This window comes from Paralichthys olivaceus, chromosome 13 (assembly GCF_024713975.1).
Source record: "Paralichthys olivaceus isolate ysfri-2021 chromosome 13, ASM2471397v2, whole genome shotgun sequence".
Taxonomy (NCBI): domain Eukaryota; kingdom Metazoa; phylum Chordata; class Actinopteri; order Pleuronectiformes; family Paralichthyidae; genus Paralichthys; species Paralichthys olivaceus.
The window spans coordinates 18,452,438-18,470,539 of NC_091105.1; the positions used below are offsets into that span (position 1 = coordinate 18,452,438).

An 18,102-nucleotide genomic window follows, 5' to 3' on the forward strand; every position below is an offset into this window, starting at 1 on the left:
CTCATGAACACAGCCGAACAGGACAAAACTATTGGGACATGCATGACAAAATAACACAAGCAAAGTTATATTTTATTACTTCTACTGATTTACAAACAGATCAAATGTTTTGTTTTTATGATCTAGTTTTACTATATAAAAAAATGCAAAGTTCATTCATTCTCATTCAGTCCCTAATAATGATTAATTTGTGAAATGCATGCAAGTTCCCACACTGAACTGTGGGGCTCAGTGATTAAACAATAGCAATAATTTTTAGGGATATAACTTTGTCGTGTGGCTGGAATAGACTTACACCCACATCAGGTTCGGTTGACGCACACAGCACAGAGCGTAGGAGTAGCGGCAGCACACATGCTAATGTTTCGGCTCATGAAGAGAGGTGGAAAACTCTGCATCAATGCAGCGACTGAACATAATCATGTTTTCCGCCACGTTCACTGTTTTAGTGGTTTTCCACACTGAATAATTATAACCACTGCGGATTCAGGATAGACGCACATTAAAGGTCCAGTCGTCCTGTGTCAGAGTCTCTGTCGGAGTCTGCATCCTCCTCCGAACCTCACTAACCTGCGCTCACATACACTTTAAATATAAACTGTAGTGGTTTGTATGAAATGTTTAGTGCATTGGGGATGATTGTACGAGCAAGTAAAAATCTGTTTGTGCATAAGAAAGAAAGTTTGTACATAACAACTTTGTACATAAACACATGTGCAAAGTTATTGTCATTGTTTGATTTATATCGTGATATATATATATCGATATCGACTGATATGAAAACATTTATTGTGATAAAAAGAATTTCCATATCACCCAGCACTACACAGTGAAAATACAATCATAGACTCTGATAAAAATGAAATGAAATATCAGCAGTACAAAGGGCTTGGAAGTGATGAATGGAGTCTGTGTAATATAACAGAGAGAAGGTGACTACACATAGCTTCAAAGGAGCCCTTGTAAGGATGCAATCGCGCTGAGAGATGCCATCTCATCATACTGCTCTTTTATGAATGACAGTGAAACAAAGCGTGGATTCCACCTTCATATCAGCTCACCTTCTTCTTGTCTTTCTGTGTTGGAGGGAGCAAGGCCCTTGAGCGTTCTGCAATTTTCTAAAAGAGGAACAAATGAAAAGGCAGGGTCAAAAGGATTCCATTTTTCCATTTTGAAGAGGCCACATTTGTTTTCTCTTTGCCTCTGTGTGTTCAGGTGTGCTTAATTTTCTCCCAGCCCCATCTGTCATTCAGAAATAACAATTTAGTAACCATAGTAATGAATATACAAAACCAAATGAGACGTCATACCTTCTGCAGATCCCCATAGCTCTGCACAGACTCTGAGAGTTCAGTTTTTAGTCGTGTCAGGCGCAGTCGGTCTTGCTGTGCAACAAAACAGAATTAACTTCAATTATCTCAAATGTTGTTCAATCCACTGTTTATTCTTCAAAATGACAATGAATGGGGGAGGAATGGGAGCATGTAATACCCGTGAAGAGCCACTGATTATATCTGAAAGTTGTTTGATGAGTTGGCTTGTGGTGGTGATGACTTTGTTGGTTTGCTGCTGCGTGGAGTGTCTGGAAAAGAGAGAGAGAGAGAGAGAGCATTCACTCAATAATGAGGATTCAAATCATCCAAATATATATATATATAAAATGTATTTATTATTTTGACGTGTTCATGTTGTTTTCAGAAAAGTTTTGTTGACCAGGATGAAAAGTGTGGAAAACGTATATAGACAATTACTGAGAGGACAATTCTTCATTCAAATTGTTTCAAATTCCTGTTTAAAGTAAAAACGTACTTTACTTTATTACCTATTCTCACATTATGCTACACTTGTTGTATCTCTAAACATAAGGAATTGTAAAAATGAGATAAAAATAATTTTAAAAACAGGAAATAATTGGGTATAAGTAGCCAACTTGTATACTCTGTTCCCTAATTTTTGTATTGGGTAAAAATGGTCAGATCATCCAGGGCTATAAATAAATAAATTGGACTGCATCAAGTTTCTCCCCCCATGACCAAAGTTAGTGTGGCATTTCCAGACCAATTTATATTTATGAATGGTTCTGGTGTTATCAATAGTTGCAGAACAAACCTACACCTCTGAGCCACAAAATGTGATGTGGTGTGTGTGACAGAAAAAATGCAAAACAGACAACAGAGCGCAGTTTGTTCTTCTTACAGTTTGTTTGATGCTCCCTAAACAATGACTTCAGACAGCTTGATAATGGATTAATTTGGCTTCAATACAAACTAATACTAAAAAGAATTTTACTTTGTCTGGTTCCAACAGCTCCTTCACAAAGTCTCCTTTTGAAGAAGGTTTCGGCTTGTTAGCCATTAGCTCACCCACTGCACAACCTGCTTGTTGGTCACTCAAACTCCACTGAGGAACATTAACTTTATTCTAGATAAGTTGTGCCTGCATCCTATAAAGTAAAAGGTTCCACTTTACTTATACGACCAACTTGTTTGTTGCTAAGTATAGTAAATGTTGAACTATTGACCAGCCATTGCAGTACATAAACTTCATGATTAGGAATGAATTCTGCTCAGAGACATATGTCTCAGCCACAATACTGATAAATAATAAATATGATAATATAAATATATAATAAGTAAATAATAAATATAATGACATGAGTAAATAAAGTAGACACACAACAGAAAGCTTAACGAAGCTAAACCTCAGCCTGATGCGTCATCGTTTAGCTGTAGAGCAGCAACAGACATGTGAAGGATTATTTTGAAATCCAAGCCAAGCTAATGCTCTATCGTGTTACCCACCAAATGACACAGCAGAGAACAGACTGTGTGGTTGGCACCCTGCATTAGGCATCTGGAGGAATGACAAATAAACCTCAGCATCAATGTGCAGCTGTGATCGACCATGTGAAACGTGGAGTTTCATTTTAGGAGCAGCTTTAATGGATCAGACGATCTACAACATGACATTTAAACAGTTGCTCTCGCCAGTGTCAGAATTCCGCTCACCAATCACTGATGAATATGTCACCATTGATTGTTGTAAACAACTTAAAGGGCTTCTCAGCTGATTTAATCATAAATTGTCAGACCTGGGAGGTATTTAAAGAATAGTGCAAATCAGAGCTTTTAAAGCTAAGATATCCTGTCTTTTACTACCTGGTAAAGACAAGATGTTACATTTCCCAAGATGCAACGCAACAGCGTTTTTCATTCTAGCCTCCCTGTTAGTTTGTAGTCTCAAACTCAAGCTGAGACAACACTGATGACATCACGACAACGTCATAGGGCTAAGGAATAATCTGATAAAATGACTATGATGTGAGTAACACTTTAAGTCTTAAGCTACAGATACCTCATTGTATGTCCAAGAAAAGAAATGCTGTTCTTAGTTTGAAGCAACCAACCACAGAGCAGACAATCTGCTCCTTGTTTACACTGGCCCACACATGCACAGTGTTTGTAAATGATCGTGTCATATGTGTCTTAGCTTTTTTTTTTTTTGATGGAGATAAAACGCTCATTTGGATGGAGTTTTTGTTTCACAAACAAAATGTATTTATGTATGGCGGAGCCTAACACCATATTTTATGGGCAGCCAATGAGCAGCTGACATGAATTTTAACTTTGTTCGTCCTGTGATCACAGGTTAACAAAGTAGAGGCACCCTGTGGTGTTTTTGTAAACAGATATGGTTACATTCAGTATATTAAAAATGAGACAACTGTATTGAGTGAGGTTCTTGTCAGATAAACCATTAACTAACGGGTGCCCGCTGGCTCGAGTGGTATTGTAAACCTTGTGTGTTATTGATATTGGTTTGTGGCTAAAGAGATGGTGGAACCAAACTCACCTTGAGACTGGAGAGGTATCTTACAGTGATACTTTTATTTTATATCACAACAATTGCAAACTATAAATACATGCTTAATGTTACAAACTTAAGATTAAACTATTTCGGTGGACATTTTGTCACCAGAACTGTGTCACTGGGCTGGCCTCTTTTGAAAATATGAGTTGGGTGCACTTTTTCCCATTAGGAAATCAGGATACTGTTTCAAAATGCCAACCTAGTTTTTCAACGTCACTGTTCAGCCTTAAAAATTTAAAGGGCACCAATGGTTATTTTGGTCCTCTCCTTCCCTTTCCTACATATGACACATGTATGCATGCTTTTATATCTATTTATCTCCCTACATATCTCCTCTGAAATACTTGTAAATTGGATTTCATATGAACTTGAACTTCATATGGACTATGTTTGAAGTCCTGGCCTTATAGCCTACTGCTGGTTCTTATTCACTGTTATCAAAGTACTCAATAAACCTGTCTTTGAGGTTAATCTTCATGCTACATCAACGGCAAAGTTGTTGTGGTTAATATAATGGAGCCAACAATGTGCAAAATATAATGGAGCCAACAATGTGCAAAATATAATGGAGCCAACAATTTGCTACACCGACCAAAGTGTTGGTGCATGGCCTCCCTCACTGTGTGGCAATCTAAGATACAATGCAACAGATTATTAGACCCTGTCCCCTGGAGCAACCACCACTGTATTTCCTTAAGTTGGCAACTTGCTGAAAGTGAGATAATGTCAAATTCTGCTCACTGACCTGGAAGAATTTCAGTAACTGGCTCCATCAACAACATCATTATATAAGAAGTTGGATGATCATCCTTATTTGACAAGTTGAAGTAGGGGGAAGCAACAGGAATCCTATAAAACTTACAGCCCACTGGCTAAAAATGTGACCTGATCTTTTTCGGCATTGATGAGCTCAGATGGATCATTTATGAGACAGTGGAAGACCCACCCACCACTGACACGCTGTTAGCAAACAATTAGGACTCGCCCACCACTGAGGACCCCCGAGAAGACCTCTGCAGCTTCACTGCACAGTGATACATCTGCTAGTCACACTCTTCTTCCACAACAAGCTCAAGAGCCAGGCGGGGAAGAAACAGCATGCAAAAGATTGGAATTGCTCACACTGTGAATTTCAATCAGTCAACTCTGTTGTGTGTTTCTCGTGGCCCTGATGAAGAGGGAGCAGAGGAGTCTGGGAGCAGCTGGCTGCAGGGGGAGGTGTGAAGGGTAGAGGGAATGGGGTGCAGGGGAGACACAGTGGAGGTGGGGACTATTCTCCAACTTAATTCATAGTATCAGGACTTTGAAAGATAGAGCAGCTCTTATAGTGGGCTCCGATAAGGATTAAACCACCAAAAGTGGAGTGGCTTCAAACACGGCGCTGACCTCTCACAGGCTCAGATGACAGAGCAGAATCTTTGTAAAACTCAGCGCTGACTCAAGTCCAAAAAACACCTGTATTATGTGATGACTCCTTGACCCTATTCAGACCTCGTATTAACATCCTTCCTGAGTGAACCGATAGCAATGATGCCACCTGCTCAGCGCTAAGTTCTAGTGTGAATACACTTGACGCATTGGGGACCCACTAGAGTTCCATAATAATAATAAAATAAACAACAATAAAACAGTATACATAGTGTGTCCTGTTTTTACCCTCCTGTTTCAGAGGGTAAAAAGACCATAGACATGAAAAGGGATCTTGGTTTATTGTGTTTTACCCGGTCCTGACTATAATACATGTGGGGCCTACATGTTGTATGAGAGTGTGTGGGAGACATTTTTTTTCTTCAGGACAACATGAAGGATTAATATTAGTTGGAATAAAATTGATTATGTGCAAAGTTGCTAAGCTGCTTTCCCTATTGATCAGTATAATATTTATGTCAATCTTCAAGTCAAACCAGTGTGTGCTCTCATTCTTGGTGTCTGTTTTATTTATTTGACAGGAAATCCACAACAATCCTTTTTGGAAAACACAAAAATTGTTGGAAACAGCTGCCTCAGATCTGACAGTGGTGAAGTGTGGAAGGAGGGGGGTTTCTGAAGGTGTTCAACCACTCAAAAAGCTGTTCAGATGAAGAGTAACAGCAGCGTCAGCCTCTTCCAAAGGAGGAGAAATGCGCCTCCACAGTTGTCTTATTTCCATGCTGTTTGCTGAAAATAAGCCGTTAGCTGCTGACTACGAACTGGAATATGTGACACGTGGATGATGGGGTTTGGATTCTTTTCTTTTCTTGAGGCATTTTGAGGGTTGGATGGATGAATGAATAGATAGATGGATAGATAGATAGACAACTGCTTTATTTTTTCCAAGGGGGAATTTTGGCCTTTGAGATCCTCCAAACAGTTACATGCCTTAAACATTAGACCACTTAATGCATGTGAAGTGAATATAGAAGTGCTGAGTATCAAGGGAAATGTAATAATTGACTAAATGAAGCTTATAAAAGATTCAGTGTGAAAGACTGTGTTTTTGAACATGCCCTCCAGGGTGCAAAAGGTGCAGCGCTCCAGAGGCTGAGGCTGCTTTAGGATGCTATTGACACATAACATACATTTTAGCCCCTCTCTCTCTCTCTCTCTGCTCCACCAGCTCATTCTAGTCTCATCTCATACTTGATCACATTTAGCTCATCGCTTGTAGTCAGTCAAGCTGTATCTCTTTAATTTAACTCAGTCTGTGACTCGCACTGTGACGTTTTGCGACTCACCTCTACCCCTTCACCACCTCACCTGTGGATGATTGACCTTGAACTCCTCATCCTCATCATCATCACTATAAGCAAGAGGAAGCACCTAATTCATAAAACCACTAGAACCCACTGTGATATTCTTCCTGCTTGAGTCAAATCACTTATATCTTTGCCTCCTGTTCACAATAAATACATAAAAGAAGGGAGAACGTACTTTCCAAAATGGTATTTTAACGTCTACATCAGCATTTCTTAAAAAGGGTGTTATCATCCCCCAGGGAGTGTTCAAAGAACATCAGGTGGCACTGGAAGCAATGTTTTTGAAAGGGAGAGTTGATGTGCATTTTGAGGGTTGTTTCTTCAAGGCAAGTTAACAACAAAGTTTCATGAGGAGAAGAGTAAAAACTTTGCAACTCCTTATAAAAGTAAATGGTCTGTAAAACCTTCTGGTTAAGACAAATGCAACCTGACGAGATGCTGAGTTGTTGCCAGTGGTGACTCTTTACTCCAGTGTTTCTGTCCGGTTTGTTTAGCGCTGCTACATTCCACCCTTACAGGTGGCGTGTGGCAAATTACAAAATTTTATCTTAAATCTTAGTGGTACTTCCTGTGTTGACTTTGAATAATGGACGTAGAGGAAATTGAGAATTTATTTGTCCTCAGGAAAGCTACATCAATGCCCTGTTGTTACAGATTTAAAAGAGGGATATCTGAGAGCAAATTATCTGCCAGCATCTAAATACACAACATTATTCAGTTCAAGTGGCATCATTGGTATGCCTGCAACATTGCCAAATCATTACACAAGCTACACATTCATAATCAACAATATTTTCACACCAGACAAGCAGCACCAGCAACGTTGTCAGCTGAGATGGGGGAGTTTACATTGCTGCAACTTTTCTCTGCATTTTAAATACATCTATGAATTAAAAGTGTGAGTAGAGAATTGATGTTGATTTTTGTGATGGGCGTTGGTAGTGTTCTGCACAAAAGATAGGGGGAGATCTTCAGGGTGCGAATGTAGGAAATATATCTCCTCTTAAAATTCCCATAATGCAATTGAAAACCTGACTTTGTTACAACTTAGTGTTGATGCAAAGTGATGACTCATGTCCAAGATCTCCTTTCAGTCTCACTGTTCAAGTGTCTGTTAAGTGGGGAATTACGTAAATGGCATTTACACTTAAGGCCATCCATTCGTTTCCATTTATTTTGAACATAAAATACAAGAAATGGAGATTTTGAAATAAAAAAAATGAATATTGCAAAAAGATTTTTATGCTGTATTGATGAAGCATAAAGCAAATGAACGCAATTGAAGTAACTTGGAGAATAAATCATGATGTAGTGCACGTGAAGCATGTGACCCAGATGTCCACTGATGCCTCCCCTCAACCTGTGATATAGTTATTCATCAACTCCACCTGACATTTAGTGAATAAAAGCCCAGTCTTCAGCAGCTCAGTCAGTGCATCTGTGCGGGACAGACGCTGCAGCCAACTCTCTTTGCTCAGTTATTTTTTTGTACTTGGTGTATTAGCGGCCGATCCTTTGTTTGCCTCAGATCGCAGCGCTCTAACATGTCAACCATGCTCAGCTCCTTATTTGTCTCCAGTGCAAAATGAAGATTCAGAAAATCTCCAGTTTCCAACCATTATCTGCCTGTGTCCCTGCCTGCCGCAGATCTACTGCAAGCTTTAATTACTTCTGTCTTCTACATCACCGCTGAGTCTGATTCTGATTCAGCACATTGAACTATATCAGTGCTCTGTGATCAACCAAAACCAGAGAAAAGGGGAAAGATCATTCACCAAGAATCAGAAAAATTTAATTAAATTCAGCAAGGTGTTACGGAGGGAAGTGAATTTGAACATTTGGGTGAGAATCAAAATGGACAGAACAACACTTGTTTACCACAGCGTTCTGGTAGTAGCCCTCTTACAGAAAAAGGTTTCCAAATACATATTATACTAAATGAAAACACCCCCTTGTCTTTCTATTGTTATATAGTCATTGACACAATGCATTCCCAAGACACTAATCTCAATCACGAATAAATGCCTAACCCTAACTCTTAACTTAAAACAAACCTAATTCTGACCTGAAACTGAAGGGTTAAGATTTTTTTTACCTGAAGTTGATGGTTTAAAATCAAATGTGTCCCCACAACATTAGAAAGACACACACACAGACATATATCTACATTTGTGAGGACACTTATTGACATAATGCATTCCCTAGCCTCTTAACATACCCTTAACCATCACAACCAAATACTTCACCCTAGACTAAATCTTTTTTCTAACTCTAACTCTAAAACCAAGTCTAAACCCATAAGCAACCCTTAGAATTTGTGAGGACCAGCAAAAAAAAAAATTTCATCTCAAAGTCAAAATGTCCTCTCAATGATCGTATTCAAACATGGCCCTCATAACTAAATAAAGACATGCACAAGCACACACACACACATACACATACACAGCTGCAGTTTTGGAATCCATCTGACATCTAAATGTGCAGCTCCAACAGAACATACACCTACTATCAGTTCACAAATGGTTGTAAGAGCGCGGTGCATTACCGTGGGTTTGGAAGGCAGAGTGATGCCTGCTGGTTGTGTAACAGTGGAGGAGGACGACGTGCATCCACACAGTCTGAAAAGATGGCTGTGACAGTTCTACCCGTTTCCTGCATGTTCCTGCCTGGGTTGATGATGGATGTGGATATCACTGCTGTCGGGGGATTGCTTTAAGAAGCTGTGATGCATTTGACAGTATTTAAAAATATTCACCATCTCTATAATGTAACATATGGAATGCAATCTTGTGAATATGCGTCATGAGGGCCAAGGGGCCGTTTTGTACTATTTTTAGAGTATTTAGCAGGTATTAAGTGTAGTTGGGTCAGTGTGCACAGTATAATTTATCTGAGATGGTTCATCTTGTACAGTCGATTGGATAATGTGATTTTGTGTTATCGATCCTTTTCACAGCAGACATTTCATTATCATAGCAGGAAAAGTAGAGGTGTAAATAATGACATTAAGGTTGGCTCTATTACATTAGGTTCCCCTGTTAAACCCTGTCAGGGAATAAGAGTGCACAATATCAATGCCGGCTGGGACTGGCTCACCTTAAAATGGAATGCAGCCATCATTAATGCTATTGATTGCAATGTGTGCTGGCTAATTACAGTACAAAAAGTATATGCAGTGAATGCAGGGTAGCCTTTCTAATGCTCTTGACTTGACAAATCCAGACTCTCTCTCTGTGTGTGTGTGTGTGTGTGTGTGTAATATCTTGTGTCCATGACTTTATCCAGTTTGCCTGCCCAGCCAAACACATTTCTGTTTCCCAGCACCCAACAGGGGAGCTACCTACAAGTGATGGCCACACTTAATTGGTGATTTTGGTTCTAATACAATTTTATATATATATATATATATATATATATACATATATAAAAAAAATTGTATTTACCCCCGAATTGTGAATTTAAAGTTGGGACCAAAAGCAGGAACCTGAGTAGAGGTTTGCGACAGTTAAAAAGCATCTGTATTGGAGATTAGGTTGGTGGAGTGTTCGGGGGCTGAGCCAGTGTTGAAAATGGAGCAGGGCTGGTGTCAAAGCACAACAACACAAGCTGAGGAGGAGCAGGGTGAGGCAGGTAAACTGAAACACCCTGGAGACACAGACCAAGACAGCATTAAACTAGGTTCAGACAAACACAAGGGAAAACACAACTCGTGTTTTGCTGTAGCACTGGCGATCTGAACGATTTGGCGGAGAGTGGTGTGCTGTGTGTGTGTGTGTGTGTGTGTGTGTGTGTACTGCAGGAGCTGATTAGTGGACAGGTCGCAGGTGCACCAGTGATGAGGTAGCAGGTGGGAATGGATTGCCACCCACCCACACACGCACGCACGCAAGGACCCAAAGTAGAAAAAGCAGCCTACTCAGCTCTCTACTGTCGTCCTTTGCAGTGAAACAAAATGTCTGCATGGTTTAAATGTCTTATTAACTTCGGTATGAATCAGTTCCCCCCAACGTTTAGCACAAATACCTCCAGGCCTGTAATGCCAGAGTGATATGATGAGGGCTCAACTCTCTACACATTATCTGATCATCACATCATCATATTGAATGTTAAGCAGACGTTTAATTTAATTTGTATGATCTGCCCCAATAAAACTGCAGAGAATAATATTCTGACAGTTACGCTTTCATGTTTGTTTTGCTGAAACTGCTCTATGCTTTGGCACCTTGGCTGTGAAAAGAAACCAAGATTAAGATGTGGGTCTGTCTGTTTAATTTGAGGGTGTTTACGTCCCCTGATGAACAGTGTAGCATGTCAAATAGGAGGCAGCAGTTGCATCACTATTCACTCAGGACTGGATGTAAACACATGAAATAAACTGCACTTTAATTGCAGCCATTGTTTCATTTTGAATTAAATAAACTAGACGGCTAGAATGGAAATGTATTGCCACTCCTGGAAGGAGCCGGTGCTTACGACTCTGCTTGGCTGGAGGCCAGACATATAATCCTGACTGTCTATCTGTCTGACTGACTGACTGAGCGAGTTACACCATTGCTGTGTTTTTAATAAGACCATTGAGAAGAATTGTAAAATCAATATAGACCACAAAGACAAAACCTGTGTATTTTGAATTATAGACTTTAATTATATTGGTTAAAATCAAGAGACTACCAACCATGACATCACCCGTTGGTTTATGATCAGCTGGTTTTAACTCATTTAAGTTATGTTAACACTGGTTTATGTGTATTTTCCCACTTAAATGAATGAACAACAGTTCGGCTTTATGTGAGTGGTAATATTAAGCTTGTTTATATGGTTATTTTTAGGTCCCTTATTTATTGGAATGATTCTTTCCCTCTGTCAGTATAACATTAGTGAATACTTGGAACCATCATGGCTTATTTAGCCACAAAATGCCAGCAAAGGGAGTATTAATTAATTTCCTATTATCATTTTGCATACAACAGTTTTACAACTAGAGGGAATAATAATAATAATGCATTTTCAGACTTTGTGGAGCTCATCAAAGACTGATGTGTCTTTTGCCAACATTATATGATACATCTCTAACTATTACAATGTTTGTTTGTTTTTTCCCATCCATCTATGGTCTTAGTGATTAGGAACTTTACAACCTACAACAAGAATAACCTCCACCACTGCAACTACAGTACTTAGATATTTACATTTTAACCACATCATGACAGCAAGATCATATCTGCTTTTATGTTTCTTGTATCTTAAAATAATAGCAAATATAATTATCTCACATTCACAGGATTGATAGAAGCAGTTGACCTTGACAGGTTGGAATTATCTAATCACAAAACCTGATTTATTCTCCTGTTTCAAATAATAACACAGAATCAATACCACACTGTCTATGCAGTATACATTAAAATAATAATGTACAATTCAGTAATCAGTTAATGAAGTGGGGTAATACATATAGATTACATAGAAGTATATATATATATATATATATATATATAATTTAGTGAAAGTATTTCAAACGACACCCAGTGTTTTTGTTTGTCTTAATCACTCTCCATCACTAGCAGTGAAAATAAAATAAAAAATGTTTTTCATCCAGCATGTTTGTTTCCACATCTCTTGTTTAACCTTGCCTGTTAAATTATTAAACCAAGTTATTTCTGCTGTAGAGTTTATGTGGAATTATGATGTGCTGTAGCGCAATGTGTCTGCAGAGAGACTGTGTCACTGCTGCTCTCCTCCAAATACAACCCAGTGTCCTCTGGCATGTTGCAGCCACAACACCAGTGAATGTCTAATGCTCTAACAAAGACAATGACACTTTGAGGGTGCTGTCCATTAATCCACTTAGACTTTTTTACCGTGTGCATTTCCACAATTACAGGGTTGGGTCAAATTCTATTAACCATGAGATTTTTGCCTGACGACAGGCATTCACATGGAGAGTTACCATTCTAACCACGGGCATAAACAAGACTTGCTGCAAGACTGCTTTTATTACACAAAACTCAAGGATGCTGCTGTTTGCAAAGAAAGACGTGTGTGACATTCTGATGTTTGTTAGATCAGTTCAGCATATGCCCATTTTCATTGAGATCAGGCCTCTATATTTTACACCACAATGCTACTGGGAAAATGTTATATGGACTAATCAACTCATAGTTGAATTCTTTAGCAGGAACCCTGAGCACTCTCATGTCAAACGGGCACTGAATACCAACATAACAAAATAATCCAAATGGAGAGTTATGGTGGAGTGAGAGCTTTGCTGCCTCTGGGCCTGGACAGCTACCATCATAGAGGGGGAAATTAATTCCCAAGTTCATTGAGGTAAAATATAGGATAATACCAGGAAGGCTGTGTGCCAGTCGGCCTAAAGTTAATCTACTACAGAATCCATTAAAGCTAAAGAAGTCCACCTTAAGGAGTGGCCCAATCACAGCCCAGACCTCATCTAAATAGAGTCGCCATGTGGAATAAGCTCAGAGCCATCAGACCAGATATCATAAGAATACAGCTGAGCTGAAGCAGCTCCGTGGGAAGAATGGCCCAGAATTCCCCTTTGACTATTAAGATGAAATGACCTGCAGGTATTGAAAGAGTTTGCTTGAGGTTATTGGTTCCAAACCAATTCATACAATTGAGTCTGCGTTTTCCCTGCAATGTGTTTCTCAAAGAAAATGCAGGTCAGTCAATAGAGCCTCATCCACAAAGCTTGACTTGTCACTAAAATGCTGTTAAGTTACAAGAGACCATTTTATTGCCAACATGTTTTAAAGTTAGGTTTCTGACCCTGGTTGGGGCTGAAAGGCCCTTTTTGAATATGCATATGGAATGTGATACGATGTGTCATGAGATTTAGTTTCTGTTTAAGTCACTGGCGACAAGAGAAATCTGTTAAAACTACAAAAACAAAAGCTTTTGGTTAATGACCTTTGAAAGTCACCATTCAATTCTTGAAGAACCAGGAAGCCTCCTGACTGTTTTTGTGAGCAATCTTTCAAAACACTAAGAGCTGCTGAACAACACAAAGCATCACACTGGAGGTAATTTGCATCAGTCGGAGGCACTGGATGTGTTGTTTGCACCCAGCATTAATATTGCTGGAGGAAAATGGGAAGTTAAAAATAAAAGCAGCCAAGCATTGTCAGTAAGTTTCCGAGGCGATCATAAAAAACGTTCGATACAATTGATGACATGCCAGCCAACACAGTGGGATGTAATGCATTTTAAACAGATGCAATCATCTTAGATTGGCCACTTTGTCATCAGCGTTGAATCTGGTAATTGCTGGCAGCTCAACTAAAAAAGAATAATCAATATGAAAGAGGGTCCATGAAACAAAGAGAAAATAAGCACTTTTCTGGCAAGCAGAGATAAGTATAACCCTTGCACTGAGCTGGACAACCAAGTGTGTGTCTGTTTGTGTGTGTGTGTGTGTGTGGGTGTGTGTTCCTCACAGGCTCTGTCGTAGCTCTGCTGTATCTCTCGATGTTCCCAGGGCTTGAAGATTCTTCTCTAATGTGACAACTGAGGGAACAATCAAACAGAAACATGAAGAGCAAGTACTGAACTCACACATACACTCATGATGTCAAATGTAAATTTGATTGTAAACTTATTTAACCCTGGTCTAAAGAGAATTGAACACAGTGTTTACTCCTCATTGCATGTAACTTTGTGAGGGCGATGACTAGAGAGTAAAAGAAATGACAACATGTAGAGAAATCAGGTTTAATCAAAGAATTCATTAAGAATCCTAACCTCAGCCAAATATCCTATAACTAATTTAATACTACTTAACCCATACACCAAATGTAAACCTATTACTGATTGTATTACAAATCTAAAGCATAAGCCTAAATACTCAAAATTACCCTGACCCTAATTTAAACTTAGTGTCAATTTAGAATTTAATTTGATGTAAAAACAAGGACAAAATCCATCATTTAAAGCTGACTATTAAAATCTTAAACATAAACTTAAATCCTAAAGTAACTGGGGGAATGAAAATAGAATTGGAGTTTAACTTCTGGTCAAATTTAAATATATCCATTTTTATATATACTTATACAATGTTCTGAATTCTAAATTATCGCTGTGATTATAAACCAATCAAATCACAATAAGGACCATGTACTTATAAAATCTCTAAAAACAGTTAACAACTAACCCCTCTATTAACAATCAATTAAATTCCATATTTTTATCCTAAATCCAAAACATAAAGTTATAATGAAGTGTAGATTGTTTGTAAACCTACTGTGAACAATAAACTGAACCATAAACGAATCCTAAATCCTTGAATTTAGTTAAGCCTCCATTTTAAATTACCTCCCACACAACTACAAACCAATTAAAAGATTTAATTCTCAACAAATACAGAGCCAATTTTGTATACAGGTTAAAATTCAATTAAGTTTAATACATAATTTTGCTTAAACCTTTAAGAAACGATAATCTGACCTCCAAAGTCAAATAAATAATAGATTTAAACCTTATATAAATGTATTATACTTTAATTTACCACCAGCGTGGTGACTTCAGTCATAGCCATAAACTAAAATATAAACTAGTACCAGTGAATGTATACCCCCAAAACTATATTTCAATTCTACAAAAAAAAAGTTTATTTACTGTTGAGTCAACCCTGATTCTAAAATACAAAAAACCCTAACGTGTTTTCATTCCTCAATCTAGATACTAATGTCATTGTTCATTTAAAGAAAGGAGGAGTGGCCAAAATTAGTCCAAGGTCTCAAAGTAATGGAAGGACATAGAAGCAGACAAGGACAAATGTCAAGGCAGCATGCAGCACATACACACTCAGCTAACTGCGGAAAGGTATTTTACCGTTGGCTTTTATCTGGAAGATATTGGAGGAGGTCTCCTGAAACACATCTTGCAGTTCTGCGGGGCTGACCTGTGTGGCTGTGAAGAAAACATGATATCAGCACAGACTTCACAGTCCAGTGGAGCAGACAGAGAGCTGACCACACAGTGGCAGCATGTGGGGAACAAAAAAATGCAGATTTGGGCATTTTCGTTAACAACCAAAAATGGCGGCCGTTGATGTGGAGACAGTATCAAACAAAGCAGACGATAAATGTTCTATAAAAGACTAAAACATCTTCAGTCACACCATTTGTTTTTATTTTACATCACTTGTTGCACTGGTTCGCTAAATGTCTATAACATTTCAGGAAGTTTTATCTGTGACCATTGATAACACCTCTTGGGAAATCGCATATTAATAACGCCTCTTTATATCAACTGCATTTGGTGTCATTTGTTTTTTCATAATTTTTCCTTTATGCCTTTGTCATATCTGTGGAAACATCAATCAATGTCATAACAATAGATCAACATTTCCCAGAATTTCTCTTCAACCTCTCAACCTCAGCATTCTGATCTTAGTACGTCATTGTTTTGTGTTTAGGCCTCACGCACATCAACCCAAGTTTTGTATTTTCAGTTTGTTGTGGTGCCCTTACGTGGCTAAAATATTTATCTTATGTAGCTTGAATCCAACTTTGTTATTTATGCTGAAAACAACCAGGATTTTTACATTCACAGGTTGTATTATTATTATATCGTTCACAAAAGTAAACAACTGTTAATGCTTTTGGTGGTTGACAGCATGTCGTTCAAATGGCACCCCTGCCTTTAAATGTAATGTGCAGAAGAAATTGGAACATAGATAGCGACATTGTATTTGGCTTCGTCTTAATGGTGAGTATTGCTGTAAATGCTACATGTCTAAATCTGCTTCTTAAATAAATCAGGCCAAGCTGACAAATGAATATTCAAAGAATGAACGTAAAGACATTAGTGCACTGAAGCATCAAAAATAAATTAATTAAGGACAGGAGATGGTAGGAAGAATGATATTTAAATTAATTATAATGAAAGAGTGGGTATTGTGACTGCAATGAATAGATGTGAAAATTGAATGGACATCAAAAGGCTGCAGGAGCTTCTGATGTACGACCTAACTGCAGCAACGATGATAGACTGGACGGGGGAAAATGGCGTGGCACTGAGCCACAGGCTGGTGGCAGAAGTGGTGAGTCTGCTGTATAAGTTATGTGGGCAGGACCATTTTCCTTGTTCAGAAGCACATTTCATTGCAAATGACAGGGAGGGTTAATGGCCCAGAGCCATTACAGCAGCCAGAGATCAACATCATGACCTGCATAAGCTGCACACACAAGCCTATTGTCAAATATTGCACCCAGGAATGACTGCCATCAACGTTTTCTCCCACATGGTCAGAAGTATACGGCTATGGATAAAATGTAGCTGTGGAAAATGTACCAGGAATGGATGAATGGGCTATCTAATATTGAAATGAAATAAAGAGAGATAGACAAGCGGAGGTGAAGTCAAAGACAAATTAGAGGTGGACAGTGTAACGTATATTCAGTGTGGGCAGGAGGAGGAGCTAAGGGACCTCCACTGTACATCACAAGTCATTAACTCGACTCAATGAGCTATACTGACAAATCGTCCAGGTAATAACATGATTGCATTCAGTCTGTCGAGCAGCGTTACAAGATTGTGGTACATTTGGAAATGGGTCATTTTTCAACTGAAGGACCTTTAGTGCAGTTTTAATGTTATCTCAGCATACACACAGTTTTACCACACACTTTTGTACACCTTTCTTTTACCATGATGGATGGATACCCGCTGTTCATGCTACAGTGGAGGTGGATCGGCCTGTCACAGGATGGGTGTGATTTTACATTTGAGTATGGCCTCAGTATAGGACCCTACCTTCCTGCTCTGCGGGCTGATTAAAATAAAAGCCATAGCACATCACAAAAGCTGTTATTTATTTTTTATAGCATCTATGCATCTGAAGTTAGTTTTAGCTTAGTATTAACTGGTAGAGTAGAAACGTAGCCTGATGAGATGTTATGAAAACCCACAATGACGTAAACACGATCGGGATTATATAGGGATGTGGGCACCTAAAGAAAGTTGTTGGAGTGAGGACTGGGTTAATGGATATAGACAGATTTATTGTACAATTAATTTCTTACTCATTAATTAGCTACTTAAGCCTGAAGCCCCTTTTGTGAGTTGGTAAATTAAACGTGCTTTCACTTTATTACACTATTAATTGATCCTGTTCCCAGTCTGCAGTTTGCATTAATAGACACGTTTTCAATTTTCCAGAGAAAATCCAGTAATTCTGTTGTATTATATTTTTCAAAAATCTATAAAAACTTGTTTCCTGGGACATTGTGTGTGTGTGTGTGTGTGTGTGTGTCTGTGTGTGTGTGTTGAATTTTTTCATTATTGTCCAGGATTCTTCTTAATTAATTCTTGTTAATATATATCTTAATATGAACAAGTTTAGTTCTGGTAACTGACACACACATGTCCATCAAACAATCGTTTATAATATTAGCAGGTATTACGTATCATTCTGAATCATTTGCAGATAGTCCCTCCCCTCATCTTGAAATGTCCCCTTGTCCTGCACTTAAGT

General features: G+C 38.6%; 1 protein-coding gene across 1 annotated transcript in view; it reads right to left on the reverse strand.

The window, feature by feature from the left end:
- The window catches only part of tsnare1 (T-SNARE Domain Containing 1), a 125,770-nt gene that overhangs the window by 63,349 nt on the left and 44,319 nt on the right, over positions 1-18,102 (reverse strand). Inside the window, exons 3-7 of the mRNA XM_020091061.2 lie at positions 15,456-15,533; positions 14,063-14,132; positions 1,492-1,582; positions 1,311-1,385; positions 1,062-1,118 (exon numbers count right to left, since the gene is read on the reverse strand). Of these exons, the coding sequence (XP_019946620.1) occupies positions 1,062-1,118; positions 1,311-1,385; positions 1,492-1,582; positions 14,063-14,132; positions 15,456-15,533 (371 nt within the window). The remainder of the gene's footprint in view (positions 1-1,061; positions 1,119-1,310; positions 1,386-1,491; positions 1,583-14,062; positions 14,133-15,455; positions 15,534-18,102) is intronic.